Source organism: Seriola dumerili, unplaced genomic scaffold (assembly GCF_002260705.1).
Source record: "Seriola dumerili isolate Sdu_G_001 unplaced genomic scaffold, Sdu_1.0 BDQW01000226.1, whole genome shotgun sequence".
NCBI classification, from domain to species: Eukaryota; Metazoa; Chordata; class Actinopteri; order Carangiformes; family Carangidae; genus Seriola; species Seriola dumerili.
In genome coordinates, this window is record NW_019174481.1 from 3191301 (window position 1) to 3211475 (window position 20175).

General features: G+C 40.1%; 1 protein-coding gene across 1 annotated transcript in view; it reads right to left on the reverse strand.

Moving 5' to 3' along the window:
- The window catches only part of LOC111229061 (CMP-N-acetylneuraminate-beta-1,4-galactoside alpha-2,3-sialyltransferase-like), a 35357-nt gene extending 19203 nt beyond the window's left edge, over nucleotides 1-16154 (reverse strand). Inside the window, exons 1-7 of the mRNA XM_022755222.1 lie at nucleotides 15935-16154; nucleotides 14005-14152; nucleotides 8987-9049; nucleotides 8452-8493; nucleotides 6613-6655; nucleotides 5141-5233; nucleotides 1562-1656 (exon numbers count right to left, since the gene is read on the reverse strand). Of these exons, the coding sequence (XP_022610943.1) occupies nucleotides 1562-1656; nucleotides 5141-5233; nucleotides 6613-6655; nucleotides 8452-8493; nucleotides 8987-9049; nucleotides 14005-14113 (445 nt within the window). The 5' untranslated portion in view covers nucleotides 14114-14152; nucleotides 15935-16154. The remainder of the gene's footprint in view (nucleotides 1-1561; nucleotides 1657-5140; nucleotides 5234-6612; nucleotides 6656-8451; nucleotides 8494-8986; nucleotides 9050-14004; nucleotides 14153-15934) is intronic.
- Between the last annotated feature and the right edge of the window lie 4021 nt (nucleotides 16155-20175).

The following is a 20175-nucleotide window of genomic DNA, read 5'->3' on the forward strand; positions in this document are numbered from 1 at the left end:
AATTTTGACACAGCCACTAGCAAATGTCCTACCTGAAAAATCCTCTGTTGTGGAATCTGTTGTGAAAGAGCATTATGAGCTGAAATTTCTGCAAACAAAACTCAGAAGTCAAAAAATGACCAAGCATGGAAGATGCAAGATAGAGATTTGATTATTGCTTACATTAAAAAAGCTGATGTTTGGGAACTGCCATAAATGTTGGACAGTCCATGAATAATACAATAGTAACAGTTTTCAGAAACCGACTTCGTTTGCATCACTTTTTCATGATAACACAAGTTTGGAAAAAACTAATGGTAACTAAGTGTGCACTGTGATGGATTAGCCCTCTCACCTTGTCTTAACTCAGGATAGGACACAGTAACAAGCCTGAGGAAAAATGTATTCTGCCAAAAACACCAGCCTTGCAACAATGAAAAATGACGAAAAGTGCAAAGTGGCAGAACTTTGGCATTCTCTTCTGCTGAACCATCAGAGTGAAACCTTGATGATGAAAAGGGCTGAAACAAGCAGGTATTCGGACAAAATAAGCAGATTGGTTTCATACATCTGAACCACTGCCCACATCCCAGATATCTTTCAAAATGGAAAACCAAATGGCGATTCTATAAAATAACTTGTCTCATAAGAGATGTTGACAGTTTGTTGATTGACCTAGATCGGATAAGTAGATACAGTATGAGAAGCCAACTGATGCCTGCTGATAAGAGAAGATGGTTGGCAGCCCTTACTTTTCCTTTCATCACCTCCACTGACTGTAGTGTAATGCTGGCAACGTGAAACAAAAGCGTAAAAAAAAAAAATCAGAGCAATATTGAAAACATGCGAAGCTGAGCTTGATACCAACACAATCAGATGGTTTATTACTTTAAGATACCAGGCACCACAGGCCCAAAGTACTGTACCATGCAGCAACTGTCACGCTCCAACACAGCATCTAAACCGTAAACACAGGCTCAGTACTGGCTTTAAAGGAACACTACACGGATTTTACACATGAAGTTCAGTTTACTAATCATGAAAAATACTACTCAACCTGTGACAACAGTTGTATAAAAATCCTCTGTGGCTCTGGAGGGAGCTTTTCTAAGAGTGAGAAAATAACTCTGGTGATATCATCAGGGTTATCTTGACTTAAGCTGGAGGCAAATATTTACCACAAAACTGCACAAAAAACCAAAGATGCGGAGTTGGAAAGAAGAAGGTATTTAGGAGGCAAAAGGTTTAACAAAAGATGCAGTGAAATTGCATTAGGGGAAATGTAGTAATCGGCAGTGTTGGAGCTTGAACCACACTAAGGACTAAAAGTCAGGATATCTCAGCTTCTGCTGCTTTGATTTGACTTTTTTTTTTAATGTGTCTTCTGAATCCCCCCAATTAAAGAATGCAATATTCACTGTTGGAATACACCTTTAACACAAACATGCCTACATATACTAAATCAAAAAGAAGTCATTATCTTACGTTTGTATAGACACCAGCCTTGAGAGCACAAATGATTTAAGTAATGTTCAGTTAATATCATTAGTGGAGGGTAACTGATGTATTGAATATTTCTTACCTTGTGTTTTAAAACCAAATGGAGGCAAGTAATTGCTGACTTTTGCTAGACGTTTGAAGTTCCGATCAAGAAACATGGGCGCTGGTTTCATGAACCTGCAAAGGGAAGAAAGGATGAAAATAAGAAGGTGAAAGACAGAAAGAGTTTTCATCAGCAGATACAAAGAACGAAATGCATCATGTTGCAATTATGACTTTTCCCTGGTAAACCTTTTCTGTCATTAAGAATTATTTATTCTTTTGTGCATTCCCCGGCCACATCTTTTCTCCTCTTCATAGACTCTGCTCCACCTGTGATCATAGTGTTAATGTCCTGGGCAAAGTTTAAGCCACTAAGTGATAAACAAATTCACTTGTTCCACTGTAATTAATCTAATAACATCCGCACCTCCTGTGCACTGCCAAATCTTCCCAAAACAAGCACAGACATTAGCAAGGTAAAAAACTAAGTGGGTAATACAAGATAATACAAAGAGACACAGAAGGCAGCTGCAGTGCATAACCCATCAACATAACCTCTCCACCCAAGTCTAAATCACAGATGACACAGAGTTTTGATAAATCTGTCGAGACAATTTACTCGTGCCAGAACGCTTTTCCTCAAAAGATCTGGGGCAATAGTGTTTGTACAAAGTGAATTAGAGTGGAGGAAGTTGTTCTCTAACAAGAACTTTCTCAGAGACTTCAGACTAAAATTTAAAATGCCTTTGTTTGCCCATGACAGAGAACACAGTTTCAACTACTCAAGCCAGAAGCCAGTCATCGTGCCCCATTAAAGAACAAACTGATTTTCAAAAATACGCCTGTGATCCATGTTTTAATGCCCCATGAACTGCTGCTTCCAGCATCGCCTCTTCCTTATCCTGTGTGCCTGTAGAAGTATGTGTGTGGGTCCCCCTTTGATTAATTGCAGCACTAAAATCAAAAGAAGCCATTTCCTCTTAGTCACGCCTGCGACCCGAGTGCTAGGCTACGTGCCACTTGTGCGAGTGTGGCTTCAGGATGGATGTGTGTTTTTATGACCTGCTGTCAAGCTGGGGGGACACGAGAGAGTTGTCTCTTTTCTAGCGTTAACATGCACGGAGCACCCTGGACATACTGCTACAACTTTAATGTTGGACTGAAATAATCAGTCAGGACAGAAAAGACAACGCTGGGCGCTGTGGAGAGATGTATAGAGCTGGTGTGTATTATTTTGTTTATGACAGAAGACAGCTACAGGGATTGTTGTACTGTCTCATTAACTGGAACCAGACCACCAGCAACATAACTCCTGCATCTTGCCGAGTGGCTGATGGTTGGCTGCCCTACACATACACACACATTCACAAAAAATGATTGTTCTCCATCACCATCCATAAATTATGGGTCCAACAGCTGACAGACCAAACTAACTAGAAAAGGCATTTTAAACTTTGGAATCAAGAGAGGACACACAAGTACGATCACACTCCCGCGTTTCTCAGCAGGAGTCTGGGATGGCTTGTTACCATAACACTGCTGTGGGTTCACAAGAAATATGTGGAGCTCTGAGGCACAATGACCAAACATGGCTGACATTATTGGGAGGCCTTCCGAATAGCTTCAACCTCTCTTAAGCACCCTAATCGGTCTTTGATACCCTCATTATCCTCCAGCTTTAAAGCATGAGACCAGAGACTCAAGAGGAGAGGCAGTTATGTATGGCTCTCTCGCCTTCTCACATCAACTGACAGGGGCACACATACTCACAGACTTCTGTCCTGCCAAAACAAATGGAGATTCATTAAACCCAAGACTTTTGAGGCCATAAAGGGCTATAAATAACACAGGATCACTGCGAGTCACTGAACCCTGACCGACAGTCAGTCACTGACATCCTGACAAAGCAGAGAGACAGGGGGCTGCTTGTTGTTAAATTAAAAGTGAGGACTCCCAAAACAGCCAACAGGCAGGGATGCATTGTGCTTGCTTCCTTTGCTGGGTCCATCTCTCATTGGCAATATTTTCATAACCGTGCTGCTTGAAGTTCACTGCCAACACTTGATTTAAGGCTCCAATGCAAACAGTTTTGGGTAAAGCAGAGGGAGGGGAGGTGTGGAAAATGAATTGGACTCTGCAAGGGCAAGGGGCTTTAGAGAAGACAAACATGGAGGAAGCAGGAGATGATTAGAGGGAAAGCCACAGGACCTCACTGCTAGAGGTTAAGTAGGTTTTCTCTAACAGCTGAACTGTAGGCCACTCCTATTTAGACAAAATGCTAACAAGAACATTTAAATTGATTTGTTTTCGCCTGATAAACATACGGAGCAGGCTGAGATAAAGAAAAACAAGATGTTAATTGTTTGACTCACTTTCACATAGTACACAAACACACTACATACAGCACAGTTGTGTACATTCAACCACACACTCATGCATACAAACACATACATGTGCACAAACTTACACAAAGCACAGCATTAATTTTGCTCATTGACGTGTGTGAGTGGGTTGAAGGTGGTAGTAATCACAGGGCTCCAAGTGGGGGCTCTGTGTTGCACAGAACTTTGATCCGACACGTGCGGCTGATTAGAGGAAGTCATTATGAGGGAGGACATTGTTAACACGTAGCCACTCAGATGGGCAGAGGGCAGTTGCACAAAACTGCTTCGTCTGTCTTGTGAAGTAGCGCTGCAGTTCACAGCCAACATTGCGGATGATGTTTGTGTGTAAGAATGAACAGTCAGTCAAGTCATCCAATAAATACTGTACGTCACATATGTAAATTAAAGTTAAGAGTAATATATTGGAATTTATTGTTAAACTTTTTTTTCCTCATCTAAACTTTGTATCTTCGGGGAAAATCAGATTCAATACTTATGCTTGAAAATGGAATCGCAAATTTGTCCCCAAAACTAAGTCAAGAACTCTATTCAAGTGCCACTGGCTATTATTCAGCAATGTGGAAAATTGTCCCACTATTAGCTTAGCTCCAAGAATGCTAATGAGACAATGTCCTATAGATTGAAATGAGATGGGCAGCAAATAGAGGCGCAGAGGAAAATCAAAAGAGCCATCAGAGAAGGCCATGGAGGATTGTGTGGACAGTGTGGGCTTGGTACCAGGAAGCCCATGGTGAGTCAGGACAGGAAGTTGGTTGGTGTCGTTCATAGAGGACGCCTCTAAGGCTCTAGGATATGGTTGGGGAAAGATGGGAGACCTTGTATTCGGGTGACAAAGGTTCTTTTGTATGATGGGGGGATCACAAGGACACAGTTGAGTTTTTGTGGTGGTGGAGAAGATGATAGACACATGATTGAAAGTGGGGGAGATTGTACAGGAATGTAGCGGCTTCTCTGTTTCTGACTGAAACCCCTTAAGGCCAAGTTGGTTTGAGGAGTGACATCATGCATCTTGGTATGCTCGAGTAAAAGTTTTGACTTTTCTTGTGCTGACATTCAATTAAAATGATTTGTTTCTGAAGCTCCTGATTGTGCATGTGAAGTTCTTAAGGTTTAAAAAGGCTTCCAAGTTTAGATAAAGTACACTCGAGGACACCAACGCTTTTCCACCCTGTTTATCTGAAGTTACGTGTTTAAGAAAAGGCAATCCTCCTCACTTAGGATAGATGGTTGTCATCTTGGCTGCTGCGTATCCTGGCTTGCACACTCCTTCGGTGAGGTTGCCATACTTGTATGCCAACTCCAGTGGACTATACATTAACAGAACAGAGGGAGAGATTAATCAGACACATCATGATAACTGAATATCAATTATACTGACACATTTCAAAGCCTCAAAGCTGAGCTTGTCAAACAATCTGCTTGAGAGATAGGGAAACGGGTTGCTTAGGAAGTTGGAGAACTCAGCAACAGCTCAGAATATCACCTGTGTGTGTGGCGAGACAAAGCAGAGAGGCCTTGTTCAAATAATCACACTGGCAGTGCTAAAACTAGAACCTCCCGATTACTAGCACGATCATTAATAACCTGATGAATGCCATGAATCTAGTTCAAATAAACAGGGAGATGGGAGAGAAGCCCGTGTCTTAGCACTATGTGAGGCCCAAAATCAGGAGAAGAGGCTCGACTGGGGCCTGCTTGTGCACAATTTGAAGCTCTTTTGTGTTGATATAATACATTTCAATCCTGCTAGAATGTTGTTCCCTTGCAGCTCAACCGTAACTGGTTTCACACTGATAAGTGATTTGGTGAGACAGAAATCTATGGGGCACTTTTCTATCAGGGAGACGACCAGTGGGAATAAATAACCTGTCACAAAACTAACTACTGGCTTAAGATGAATTGCACTATTATATGCATGTGCTCTACTGGTGTAATTAATGACACTGTAGATACAATGTAAGGAGCTGTATTAGACAAACTCAACCCATGTGAAAACCACCTTAAAGTATGTGCTGACATAGTGCTTACAGTGTGTGCAGAGTGAGGACAGACATGCCCTGTGAGAGCCAGGGTGATGATGGCAGCATATGATTATGGCCTACATGGTAATAGAGGGTGGGGGGCAAAGAAAGGGTCTTATCATTGCAGTTTAGAGCAAGAGTGTCAAACCAATTCATCGAATTATACACATATCAACAGACACGCTGACACAATGACAGCTGCATAATGACTCAAGGTAGCATGTTCTCACCCTGACAAACCACAGCCGCTCTGGAGCAAACACTGAAACACTAACTACATCTCAATTCAGACTAATTTCTAAATTTATTACTCAGACCATGTATCAAATTTGTGTATTTGTCACCAGGTTTTGGTTATAACACCAAAGAGATGCTGTGTGTTTATTTAAAAAAGAAAAAATAAATCAAGTGAGATTAATTGGCTGAAAGTTTACATTTTCACATTTCATGTTTTCCCATTGATCAACCAGGATCTGTATGGCTATAAAGTATTCAGTGAAATAAGCTGTAAAACATATCTAAACTAATGGGAGTTCAAGTCTAACTGGGAATTCAGCTTGGTTAATTATAACAAGTTAGGAATATCCCACGCAGTACATGATGGAAAATCGCAAAATGTGCTAAATTAAATGTCAGAAGTATTTACTAGAAAGAGATGTACTCACAGTTTTGTGTCCAACTGCAGCAGAAAGCCCTGCTTATCATACACTGGAAAAGAAAACAGACATAAAAAACCATTACCACATAGGTCTACAAAGGATGTAGATAGAAGAAAATCTTTGGGGTGAAAACCATATAGAGCTGGATCATGAGCACGGGTCATCCAGTCTACGTAATTTCAACTATCAGCTCATTAGCTGTAGTTAACAAATCGGTGTATCTTGCACAGGGAAACCAAAATGGCAAATGTAAAAGTAAAAGCATTAGAACTTGTGACAAACAAGACAAGCGAGGTTAGGGAGAAGCCAGCCAAAACAATCTGTTGAGTTTAAAATAAAGTTAGAAAAAAAGTTAAGAGATCACCTATGGACAACCAAAGGGGCAGCCAATAGGTGCCTGGTGAAGCATTGAGGTAGAAGACAGAGAAGCACAGAAAATTAAGAGATAAATATTTATGGTGAAATGAGAACTTTATTTGATGATGTCATTTAAGCATCTACTGCAGTATTATATTTTATAATAATGCATACAGGCTCTATGAAAACACTTGACATATTATATTAAGTTCTGTCTGTAAACTGCTGTAATTGCATTAGCATGACTAGGTTTAACATGAGCATTAGTTGAAAGTAAGAAAAGCGCAGTATTACTCCTGTGGTTGCGGATCTTGTCTTCACAGAGAAGCTGCAGGAGAAAGATGGGAATGCGTGACGGCTGGTTAGGAGGGATCCAAGCACTGCCCTGGAGGATGGGGATTTTGCGATAGCAGCCAAAATGAGCGTGTGTGTGTGTGTGTGCATTATGTTTCTGTTGAAGCATAAGGCAGCCAGAGGGCCGAATCAAAGGAAACAGCTTGGGAGAAATTAAAGGGGCTAAGGTCCAAGCAGTAAGACAAATGTTGGTTTCTGGAACCCTTCAGTGTTATGCACCAAAACTCCTGCAGACTGCTTCACTTGATAACCATTTGTTATCAACCTGAGACAACAGAGGGCAGTGTTGTATCACACTGCACCTTCATGAGGAGGATGATGACTGAGTAGATGTTCAACTCATCCCTATTTGTCAAATTTTCAATTTTATAACTATAACTACTTGAATTTACTTTGAAAACCTGAAAAGCTTGCTTTTCCTGTTAGTAAAAGACCTGGTTCATAAAGCTACTTTTTCCTCCAACTGCAAATGAGGCTTCAGTATTGCAGGGTTTTAAAAAGTTCTAAAATGTTCTTTTAAATGGCAGAGGGACAAAAAAGGCCATGATCATATCTGGCATTGACATACATCTTGGGTGAGTAAAGGTGTGAACCTAAGACCCACTAAGGACACGTTGAGATCTGATCACTCAGACCACATTCAGAGTTGGTCTGGGCCGCATATGTGCACCTTCTTTTAGCAGTGTGTATATTAAAAGGTGTCTTGGGCCACATTGAACCACACTGTTAAATTCTAGAAAAGCTCATAGAGATATACGATGAGTGTGTCAAACATCTTGGCCAATTTGGTTTGCCTGGAACACACCCAGGAATAGACCCAGTCTGTATTGTATTGATTTCTTCTTCTTTCTCTAATTTCCAGCAGACCAGGCATGGGAGGCACATTCCTCCCACCAGTTAAAAATAACGTATTTGGTCTTTGCAAACAGAAATGATGTACGTGTTTATTTGCATATGAAGCCGGGTAGTGAGAACTGATCACAAGTGGTCACTTGAGACGCATGTGGAGACGCATTCTAATGCCAGGTGTGAACTGATATACTTGTGATCGGATCACTCGAGGCGCATGTTAATGCCAGGTCTCAACAGGGCCAAAGATGCGGACGGGTTAGGTTGGTGGGGCTTCAGTTGTACCTGAGCCTACTATTCGTCCCACGCTGATTTCTGGTTCCACCTCTGAAACACAAAAGGGTCAGTTAGCACCATTTGAGGTCAGTCTGATAATGGGAGCATTGGACTTAAATATAAAGCCAACTGCAAATGCCAGACTTTACAGAGTGAGAAGAGGAAGCAGAGGAGGAGAGGTTAGTAGGCTTAATCCCAGTAGGTTGAATTATAATTCCGCGTTTCAATCATTATTCAAAGATGAATAGCCCAATGAAGTGGAAAATTAAGAGCAGAACACCCCCATTGTGTTTTTGCGATTAATATGGTGGTATATGGGGTTACTGATGAGGACTCAATGAGTGAATGAGCACAAACATTTTTGATAGTAAAACAAATGTAAAAATTACGATAGCTAGGTGAAAGTGGTAAAAATGGAAAGCTTTCATTGTTGAGTTAGCAGAGATTTATATTCCATAAAAAAAACAAAGCCCTACAGCCCAGTTTAAAATCACCCGCTTCACTACAGTCACCCAGTATAAAGGCAGAGTCCCATTGCCTCTACCTGTAATTCTTTTCACTTCAGCCCCTTTAGTCAGGACTACAGTTGTCTCTTCTGCATCACTCTCTGTAAACAAAAGGGGGTTAAGACACTGAAGTAAGACCATCATCACTGTAGAACTGTGGAAGCAACTATTAATCATACAACTGTTAAACAAGTCCAAAGTGCTCAGAATATTAAAAAAAATGTTTTCAACAGCAGCTTCAGCAAAAGACAGACAGTGGCTGCGCACAGGTACAGATGCACACAAACAATCGGCAAACACAGACAAAAACAAACCAAATATACCAATATATCATATCTGAACATGCTTAAAGCCGTGTTCATTATGCTCAGATTTTGGGAACTACTGTGTAGTACACCTTTCTACTTCCCCTTTTTGAATCATTAGAATTTCCTTTAAATAAAAAAAAATGTGTCAACTATATAATCATAGGACAGCTGCAGTTTCACTTCACCAGAATGCTGACGAATAAGCTCAACAAAACCACAAAACCCTCTTCAAAACAGAGCAAGGACAAAAGGTTCTCCTTCTGAGAAAAAGACAGCAAAATTCTGCAAATTGTTGTACAAAAGTGTCTTTATTATAATAGTCTGCAAGCACAACACAGTCTCTCCATGTGAGGGCTACTGGCAGATCATATTTCCCCAATTAGTAAACCTCAAACTGCTTCTGTTGATTCTGTAAAGGTGTAACACAACACCTCCGAGACAAGAAAAGAAAATCCCCCATGTTGAAAACCAAGCGGTGGTCATGAATATTTAGAGCACGCTCTTTGAGCAGCTGCTGATCACACTACTAAAGAAGCACTGAAAAGGACAGGAGGAAGGAGAATCCCATTTTGAAGGATCATAGTTATAGGTGTAAGAACAGAATTAAAAGAAAGTATAAAAACCATTTGTATCAATATCTATTTTTGAAAAATGACACAGAGAATCACTCTTAGCAAACGCGCAGAGTTATCAACGACAACATTTTTATGAGCTACTTCCATGTTTTATTTTACAAAAGTTGTTTACGGGTGAAATCGAAAGGTTTAAAAGTTGAGTCTTGTTGGCTACTATGTATAGAAAAGAAATATTAGCAGCTTGGATGGTGGCACACATTCTTTTCTCACCCTACAGGTGTTAATTTGAAGTGTGATTTAACACCCAGAGGTGGTGATTCTGTTAGTAGCACCAGAGCAAACAAATTATAAAGGAATATGATGTTGGGAAGGCCGAAAAAACAGCTAAAGAGGGAAATCAGCCCCCCCCCCCGCATTCTCATTGGTTCACAAAATGTGTACAGATCAATGACAATGGCTGTATTGTAATAATGGAATATATTGGCATCCACAACGGGCAATTACAGAGAGAGCTGGAGGTGATAGAAGAAAGCTTCATTAACAACCAGAGTTCCTGATCATTCTGATTCGGCAGGCACACATCACTGCATTACTTATACAGCTGCATGAAAAGCCTATTTCCTCACTTTAACGCAGTGATACAGCAGACTGTGTGAATTGATTTCAAGGTGGGTGACCAGGTTTCAATTGTGGTTTCAGAGTTGAATGAGACCAAAAACAACAGCTAGAGAAACAAGTGGCAGGTTACAGGCCCCTTGTGTGTCAGCCATAGCAATTCTCAACCATGTTAACTGAGAGCTCTACTGGAGCAGCGACAATGAGTACAACTTAAGTGGACATGGGTTTCTGTCAAACGACCACTCCAGCTAACAAATGAATGACAATGGTCACATGAACCTGCTCTGAAATTGACACTCTGGGGTACCAAGGCAGAGTGAAAAGAGAGTGTAAAACAAATGGGCACAAGAAATGCTGCCTCTGGCCATTGATTACAAAAAGACAAAAATCCACCACAAGAAAAAAAAAAAATAAATAATAATAATAAAAAAATAAAAAAAATCAACAAAAAGGGAACAGAGTTCAGCACTGATCTGATCAATAACTGCAGGCACTCCTAAAACATGTCCGGATTAATCATTAAATTGGGGTTAGTAAGAAGAGTAGGACAGGGCGCAACCTTCTGGATGTGGTGACCATCTGGTGGCTCCTGTCACAGCCCACTTTTATAAGCACCAATCACACACTTTCTACAAGAAACCAGCATGTCAGGGCAAGGGCTTGTTGAAAATGGTAGTAACACAAGATCAGAAAGGCTCTGATTCGGTATTGATATGGCTCATCACTAAGTAAACAGATTTTTCACATGGATTTTATATCCCGGTGAATCCCAAGCCTGTGTTTTCTGTTGCAAGCAGACAGAAACAAAGAACCCAATACAGTAAATAAGCACACACTAGCACTATCAAGCAATGAATGCTTGGTAGTAAAAAAAAAAAAAGGTACAACATAACTACAGGGATACTGATGTATATAATGAGCAGGGTATAAGCCTCTATATGCTCAGTTTGTCCTTGCAGCAGTGACTTGTTCTCTAGCACTATAAATCAAGAACGAGGAAGAGAGATTATCCAGATTTGATCCTCTCAGTGAGACAGCACAGCTTAGCTGACCAGGGAGGAGGGCAGGAGAGACCGTCCACATGCTCATCTTCCCCCTTTGACCCTCTTTAAGCCAAACATCTGGCTCCACAGCACTGCAGAAAGCCAATATTTCTCACTGCAATCAAAGCTCCTCTCCTTTTTGTGCTGCTGAACCGTGCGCTGAGGAGAAAATAAGTCACATTCTTTTGGCTCTCTTCACATCAAAGGGTATCATGCAGCTATTAAAATAAACTGATTGCATATCATTTCAATCCAGTGCAGGTGACAGTACAAGATTGAATGCATTTTACTTCCCTGATTTAGAATTGTGAATGCTAATGCTAATGCTGACTTCAGAGATAAGGGAGTCTTGTCATCATAAACCATTGTACTATGGACCACAGCCAAGGTCATTTGTCAATCAGTTGCTCTGTTAGTGATGAACACACAAAAAGAAAAAGTTTTTTAAGCAATTTTTAAGAAAACTGTTTAGTTCAGTTATGGTAGGAAGTCTACAATCTATAATGTATATATAAACTTACTCAACACTTAAACTAATTTTGATCAGGCAGTTTGCCACAGCGACCACAAAAAAAATGGAAAAAGTGCAACAGTACATCACATAGTGTAAAGGGCAGAGCAAGGTCAAGTGCGGCTATACAGACAGTTTTAAATGCTAAACTTGACTGAGATTTGTGCACAATGGACAGGACAATGTCCACAAGACCAAGAACAGGCATTGTTGGGTTAAAAGATATATAATGTTATAAATAACATAATAATCTAAATGGTGGGCATGGTTAGGAATTAAGTTATAGTGCATTGAGAACCTGAAAGTAAACATATATAGACATCACATACATTTAAAGCTGAATTTGTGCTGGCTTGATGGCCCTTTCAGACAATAACATTGATAGATTCTATTTGTTTATGTATTTTGGCTTTTACACAGGTCTCTGTTATGGTAGAGCTCCATTTTCAAATGTAACAGAATACTTCTTCAGACAGAAAACCAATGCTTGCACCACTGACACATGGCACATAAGACAGTGGAAATCTGCAGACCTTTATCCCCTCACAGTGAGAGCAATGCTGAACAACAGTGATGAGACACCAAGGAAGAAGAACATTCTCAGTTCTCTCACAGGCCAAGTCACAAATTTTGTTATTTTGAAAGATAATGTTTTTCACCATGACTTGAACATTTAAAGAGTGAGGTCAAAGTCTGAAGGGAGCTTACGACAAATATTCCTGCTAACAATAGTTAAAGTAGAGTCAGCTGCTGATAACTAACACTGAGGATAAGGTGGTGCTAACTGGTGGGCCTACACCAGAGCATCAGTCCTGGCATCAACAAGCCATCCTAAATCCACGTATTGCCAACCAGAAAAATAATTCTTCTACTTAAGATCAGTGCTACACATTTATGTATTTTTTGCTTCACACGGGCAGCAATTGGGAAGAGTGGACTTGCCAGGAGGGGGTGCATTACTCTTTCAGAATAAGACTAATCCAAACTGGTTAAGTCTGTATATAAGTAGAAGAAAAAAAAAAAACACTTTCGACAGTGAGTTGTCCTTCTAGCTAGGCTCTCAGTCCGTTTCAAAACAGAGACATTTGTGTTTTCTGTGCCAAATGTTGCTCCCTGAGAATGTTTTCCCAGAAAATACACTCTGTAGGAAGCACAAGCAAAGAAGTTTCAATTTTTTTAAGAGAAATCTTCTAGCCCCCTCTGCTGGATTTTATTAGCTATTTCAGGGAACCCATACAGTGTCATAATTGCCCCCCTCCACCATCATCAGCATGTGTATGCTGATTCTGACTACACTTTTTACCGAAAGAAGTATTTCCTATTGAGCCAAATAGAAACAGTGTAAAAATATCCAGGTCTCTCATCACTACATTTCAAAAATTTGACTCAAAAACTCAATAGTATATAGTATATTCAACATTACTAGGGACACTGAGTTATAAACTACACCCATACATACCACAGGTATTTTTAAATGTAAAGAGGAATTTTAATTTTTCAGTTTTGTGTAAGTCTAAGTATGGAAATCTCAAAATACCATTTCCTATCTACAAAAGCAGATAAGAGAATAAGTAGGATGTTTAAGACAAGTTTTGTTCCAGTTCCCTAGGTAGGGGTGTCAAGATCTACAAAAGTGCATGCACTAATTTGAAGTGGCAGAGATCAAGGAACAAATGTCTGGTGTATGAGAACATCTGATTAGACTCTCCCCACAACATCCGGTGGTCTGGTTAAGTGGAAGAAAAACACATTTAATATAGAGCACAGGCAGTTCTTGCGACATCAACACATAGGCTGATATCCTAACGGTTCAGAAGAGAGACTATAAAATAAAATTGAAGACAAAAAAACACACTGAAATAGACACACAAGTAACTGGCAGTCAGCACAGGGAGGCAATCAGCAAAACAGACACAGATGTCAAACAGACTTGCTCAATAAAAACAAATGGATGATCAGGTGATGAATAAATGTTACAGTCAAACTGGAGATGTCACTTACGAGGCTTCTGGCCCCATACGTGTAGATGTAGCTTCCCAGAGGAGTAATAAATAAAACCCAGGACCAGCATGGGGCACAGGACGAACAGCAGCTTGTGTGTGGGCTTCATGGTCTTGAGTCATTCACATGGCACCATCCAGGTCATCACCTGAAATGACAAGAGGGGAGAGGGACGCTACATTTACACATCCCCAAAGACAAATTGATCTTACAGTAGCTGAAATACAAAATTAAAACACCAATGATGTAATAACATACAGCAAGAGCAGAGAGGAACACATTTTCCCCTATTTTTTTGTAACCCTGTTAAAGCAGAAAGGAGAAGCAAATAGTCTATTTGTGACCATTTAATCAGTGGACACAACACTGAGTAGTTATAACTGCTACACAGATATCAATTGTCCAAATTGTTTTTCAGTAGTTCACAGATAAACACACCCTCACTCCAACAGAAAACATGACATGATAATGACAAACGCAAGTGTAGTTTTTTCATCCCCAAAATCTTGGCATAATCCACAGATTTCATTAAAAATAAACCCAGTTAGAAGACAACATGATGTGCAGTGTGCAGAATTTCTCCCTTTGTGATTTAAAAATAAATGGGGCATCTTTATTTCATGCTGAGGGCTAATACCTCTGCAAAAACATGCATATTGACTTAGCTACATAGAATGTTTTCGTTGAAAATGCAACTTGTTGATACTCTATGACATATCTAACATTAAACGCAATGTGTAGTTCTATAGGTTAAATACAAACTTCAAATTGGTACTATAAAAGTTACCTGACAAACAGCCAGGTGGTTAGATTGATCACTCCAGACTTGGAGACAGTAACTCACATGAAAAGCAGACACCTGTACAATAAATTCAACAGCATGTACTGTATAATACAGTGTGGCCTATACAAGTGCAACTTTTATGAGTCTAGTAACATAACATATAGAACATAACATCCATTAGCATAGTTAACTGCCCGCTATACGTAGCATTTCTGGATTACTTGTGACATTACATTTTATAAGTAAAGGGAGTTTATCAGGCTATATTAATGACAGAAAAAAATATTAAACAATACAATTTTGCAACAGAAACATGTTACATCCTAACCGTTGGTTGTACCAAGGCGAGGCTTGCTACATCATATTTAACGGTTTTGAGCAGAAGCAGTGACCGTCACCTCACATTACACCGTTACAAAAGCTTTGTATTTCAGGCTATGTCGAAGGTTAGGTGTTTATTTTCATTCCTACGCCGTGAATTTTACCTGTCGAGCTGTGTGACTCCTTTACTGCAAACGAAGTTCAGCAGCTAGTTAGCAAAACAAACATAACGGAACTTTATGGTCACGTAATTCAACGCTATGTCACAGTTTGTCTAAATACAATGGCTACTTAAAAGACAACCTGGGGTTCGTCTTGCTTTAAAGGCTCCGTTTACGCCCTAAGTTTTAAAACGATACAACGAACACGACTAACGGTTACCGGACACTTGGAAACAGTTTAAATAAGCACTGTAGGAAAAACGCAGAGAATATACCATTAATGTTAGCTTATGCTAGCCAGTCGCTATGCTAACAACGCTACGTTGGCATACTGGAGAGTTTTCCTTGATCCCCGTCGGCAGGCCTGCAGCACTGGAACAACACAGCACTGGTTTGGAAATTATGTGGCCAGACATGGGCTTAAGTACCACAGCAAGCAGAATAGGTGGCCGGCGCTGTCCACACATGTAGGGTAAATAATGGCATGTAACAACAGCGAGGGTAGCAAAGTCTGATGAGAACAATACTGAGGTAATCCGACTGATGTTGGAGAATCCGAGACCAACGGTTCGCCAAAAAATGAACCACAAAATCTCTATCGAGGTAAACACGACGTAGTAACGTTTTGCCATTTCCAATTAATAGAGATAATTGTAGACATTACCTGTTCTTTTCTCCTGAGTCTTTGGGTCAGAAACAATGCCAGCCTTAGTTTAAATAATGGATTGGTCGATAAAACGACCGTGTGCTCCTCTCTCTCCAAGTGATCTTGATAAAATGCGTGAAAGTCCCTGGGTCTGTAAGAGCAAGACCACCAGCCTGACTGTGTGTTTCCCCTACTGTTTCACCAGCTCCAGTTCGTATCAAGACTGGCAGAAGGAATAGGCACCCCCTCCATCAACACAATCATCTGCAGCGGCAGCTTGCTGGTCTACAGAAACCAGGTCTGCCACGGACAGTCACATGAGATATCTCTGTGAATTACGATGCCCCCTCCTGTTTTAGCAGAGCTAAAATGAATGCACCTTTTCATCTGGTTCCTCACGTGGTGCTGCTGTCTGCTCGTCAGCTGTTAACATCCCATTGTAACTGGATTTGTTTTTGTATTTATAGCCAACAGACACATCAACCCCCCCACCCCGCCACCGAGTTGTAACAGTCCTTGCTCAGCAGCAATAACAGAGATGGAATAATGTATGGCGCTTGTTGAACTGGCTGCCCCACACTACAGTGGTATGTGCTTGGCCAGCACTATTTTGTGATTGACTGTACAGGTGAGAAAGCACGTTTTCGTCCCACAGTCATGGTTGAATTTGCTGAAATCCAAAGACCTAATGGGCTGTTAGTGCTGTAAAAGTGGTGTTGCAGTCTGATGCATTTTAAGTAAGACAGCTTAGTCTAGGTTGAATCCTTTTTTGTATGCCTCTGTTTGAAAGTTAGGGAAATATTTCTTATTATTCATAAGTAAATGATTACTTCCTGGTAGACCATGTGCTTTATGATTCATTCTGGTATCTGCCAGTATGATAATGTTCCTGTCTATGAACAATAAGCACCTATAAAGTCGTTTGGTGAGGTCACAATGACCTTTGACCACCAAATTCAAATCACTTCACTTTTGAGTCCAAGAGAGTGTTTGTGGCAGATGTAATGAATTTCGGTTGAAAAATGTGATTTTTAAAGGTGTGACAAAAAAAAAACCCAAAAGTTGTGTTAGGTATGACTGATCCAAGATAATACTGGAAAAGAACCATACATCTAGAGGAGCCATAATCACTGAGGGCTCACCATTTATACTAGAAAACCAGTCATCAGCCACATTTTCAGATACTTTAACCCATATTCCTTTTGGGTAAATTATAAATACTTAGATGTTTTTTCTCTTTCTCTAATTTTCTGTTATTAATGGAACCTGACATTTTATAAAGATTGTTGCCGGACCAAATTAAACCACAGTCTGCCATCACAGATAATATTTTAAGGGAGAATAAGGCAACATTCTGTCAACTCATGTTTCTGTGCACACATGTCCAGTCAAACTCAGCTTCAGTTGTCTCTACCCGTGTAAAGCAGTCCTAAACACTGGCTGTCAATCTTGTAAACTGAATGTGAAGAGAGTGTGAGAGATTTACACACTGATGTTCCCATAAATGTGAACTGACCGTTTTGTTTCTCAAGTTTCTAAAAACAGGAGTACTGATTTGAAAAGGTGAGGAACTTAAACTCTGCTCTACTAAGATGCTTTAGAAACATGGGCCCTGCAGACTTTGTATGTCATCCACCATCCCAGTTGGGCTTTTACCCAATCATGTGTCTGCTCACATCAGATTGTTATATAGCAGCAGATCCATAGTCCTGTCCTTCACACCTGCTCAGTTTACTCTGTTAATTCAGTTTTCCTCTCAGAACGTGCATCTTATTTATGCCCTGACATTTATAAGGCCTCATATCCTACATAAGCAGTTGCTGGGCTGAGAGCCAAGGTAAGAGAGAGTGGCTGAGGATGTGTGTGGGTGGGGGGGTTTATTCTGCTTTTGCCCTGCAAAGATTGTGGCAGAGTAGCATACCAATCTATTAATATTGAATCAAGCAGGAAATACAATCTGCTCACCCACTGTTCTCCATCTGGGGTCAGGGGATTAGCAGGAGCTGGGAGAATAAGATATATACACAAGCAACTACAACCACACACACACACGTAGCCTGTAGAAGTCGGAGGCTAGTGGGACTCCTGGTGAGTTGGCAGCACTTTCATGGCCTTTGGCACACGGACCATTTGTTTACATCACACTTACAAGAGGGAATGATCAATGGCCAGAGAAAACAATGGCAGTTTCCATTCTCTGATCCTGCCTGGGAAGGGCACTGTTATCTATTTGTCCGCCAGGATATACAGCCATATTCCTGAAGGGGAAAGCACTGTTTGTTTTATACATCCACAGACTGTAATGCATTTACTTCACGGTAAATCATAAGTCTAGCTGCCAAGATGTAGCCACATCAAAACAATTAGATCCTCCAGGCCTCAAAACGTGATTCAGTAATTTCACAATGTGGTTTTCCTCCTTCTACTCTGTCATGCTCCATTACTCTAATTATTGTCAAACTGGCAAGGGTATAAGTAACAGATAAGTTTAGTCTTGAGTGACATGTCATGATAATGAAAATACACACTAAAAATCAAATCTTTCAGTCAGTGCATATTGCAGAATCAGTGCCACTAGCAACGATACCATGAGGTCCATCACTGGAATTAACATTTTATCTTCTTTGTGTGTAGTCAGACAGTTTCCACTGTGCACAAGCTCACATTTAAACCCACTCCAAGGGCTTAAAGGTACAAAAGATCAGTGGGTGATGGAAACAGTGAAATCAGGTTGAGTCATTTAATAATACCGTATAGTTTACATGTAACTGATAATAGTGGGAGGTAGCAGCTGTGCAAAAGCTCAACCTCAAAGAAGAAGCTCATCAGATATTGTGAACCTTATCACAAAATCTGTGTTCACTGTAACATCTAACTCCTAATTTCCTGAGTAATGAATACCCTTTCAAAGGACCTTAATCTGTGTTCTTTTCCTTCAACTCTGTTGCAAACTACTGTAAATCACCAAAATCTAGTGAGCCATACCATTAACAACTGTATTTTTCGTTAAAAGAAAAAAGAAAAGCATTTACAATGTACTCACTGCTCAATAGAATCACTAATTATTGAAATTCCAACATGAGTAGAGCCAAACTTTAATGTGGCAAAATAAATAATTGATTGTTGTATCATCTGAAGTATAGATTAACCACCTGCTTAATGGCGTGGCTTTTGCTGTAATGGGCAGACAGCAGGAAATGAAAGCGCTAATGGCATTCTAATAGATCCCTTAGGAAAATGATAAGTCTAGAGTGGCTGTGTCTGAATGAACAACACTCTTGCTTCTCATTTGTTTTATTTATTTACCATGCTACGAACCATCTTGACTGCAGCTACTTATTCACAGTGGCAAGAGAAGTATGTGAACCAATTGGAATTCATTGGTTTTCTCATTGGTTCTACTCATTAACTCACTAATCATAAAATGCAATCTGAGCTTCATCCAAGTCATTAATGTAAGCAGACAGTGTCGCTACGCTAAAATCACACAAAAATTATAATCTTTTTTGTGGGAATGAAAGTTCCATAAGTACAGTCATTATTATCAGTGACTGTCATGTCTAGAAACTTGGACTGCCTTTACACAACAGCAATTGAAAATATTTTGTCAGGATTGGAACTGCAAATTAAACTAATTTAGACACAGAAATTACAGTGTGTACAGCTGCTGTCTAGTGCTCAAAGGAAAAGTTGACAATTTGGTATATATGCGTATTCGCTTTCTTGCCAAAAGTTAAATGACCATGTCTGTATGGGAAATATGAACCTAGAGGTGGTTAGCTTATCTTAGCAAGCAGTTAGCAGCAGCAAAAAGACAAATTTTGGGTTTTGTGTAGTAGCTCCAGGGCATACCTCCCACATATAACTACAACTTAAGGTTTTTACTTTTCAGTTTTCATACAGATCAAATCAACATGTCGTCAAAGTGAAATTTTGAAGTGCTGGTAAGGAGATTTTAAAAAAAAAATAATTGGACAGAGCCAGGCTAGCTGTTTTCCACTGATTGCAGTCTCTGGGCTAAGCTAAGCTAATAAGCTCTAGGCTGTAGCTTCGTATTTAGCGTACAGACATGAGAGGGAATGGGAAAAGGAACGGGCATATTTCTCAAAATGTTGACTGAATGACTGGTGCTGTAATAACAGGAGCACCTAATAGAATGACAGAACAATATAGCAAAAAAAGTTACAGAAAATAGGGGAAAATAAGGAAAAAATGTTGTGATCTGCCTCTATTATCTTTATATTTGGACTTTTGTTTAT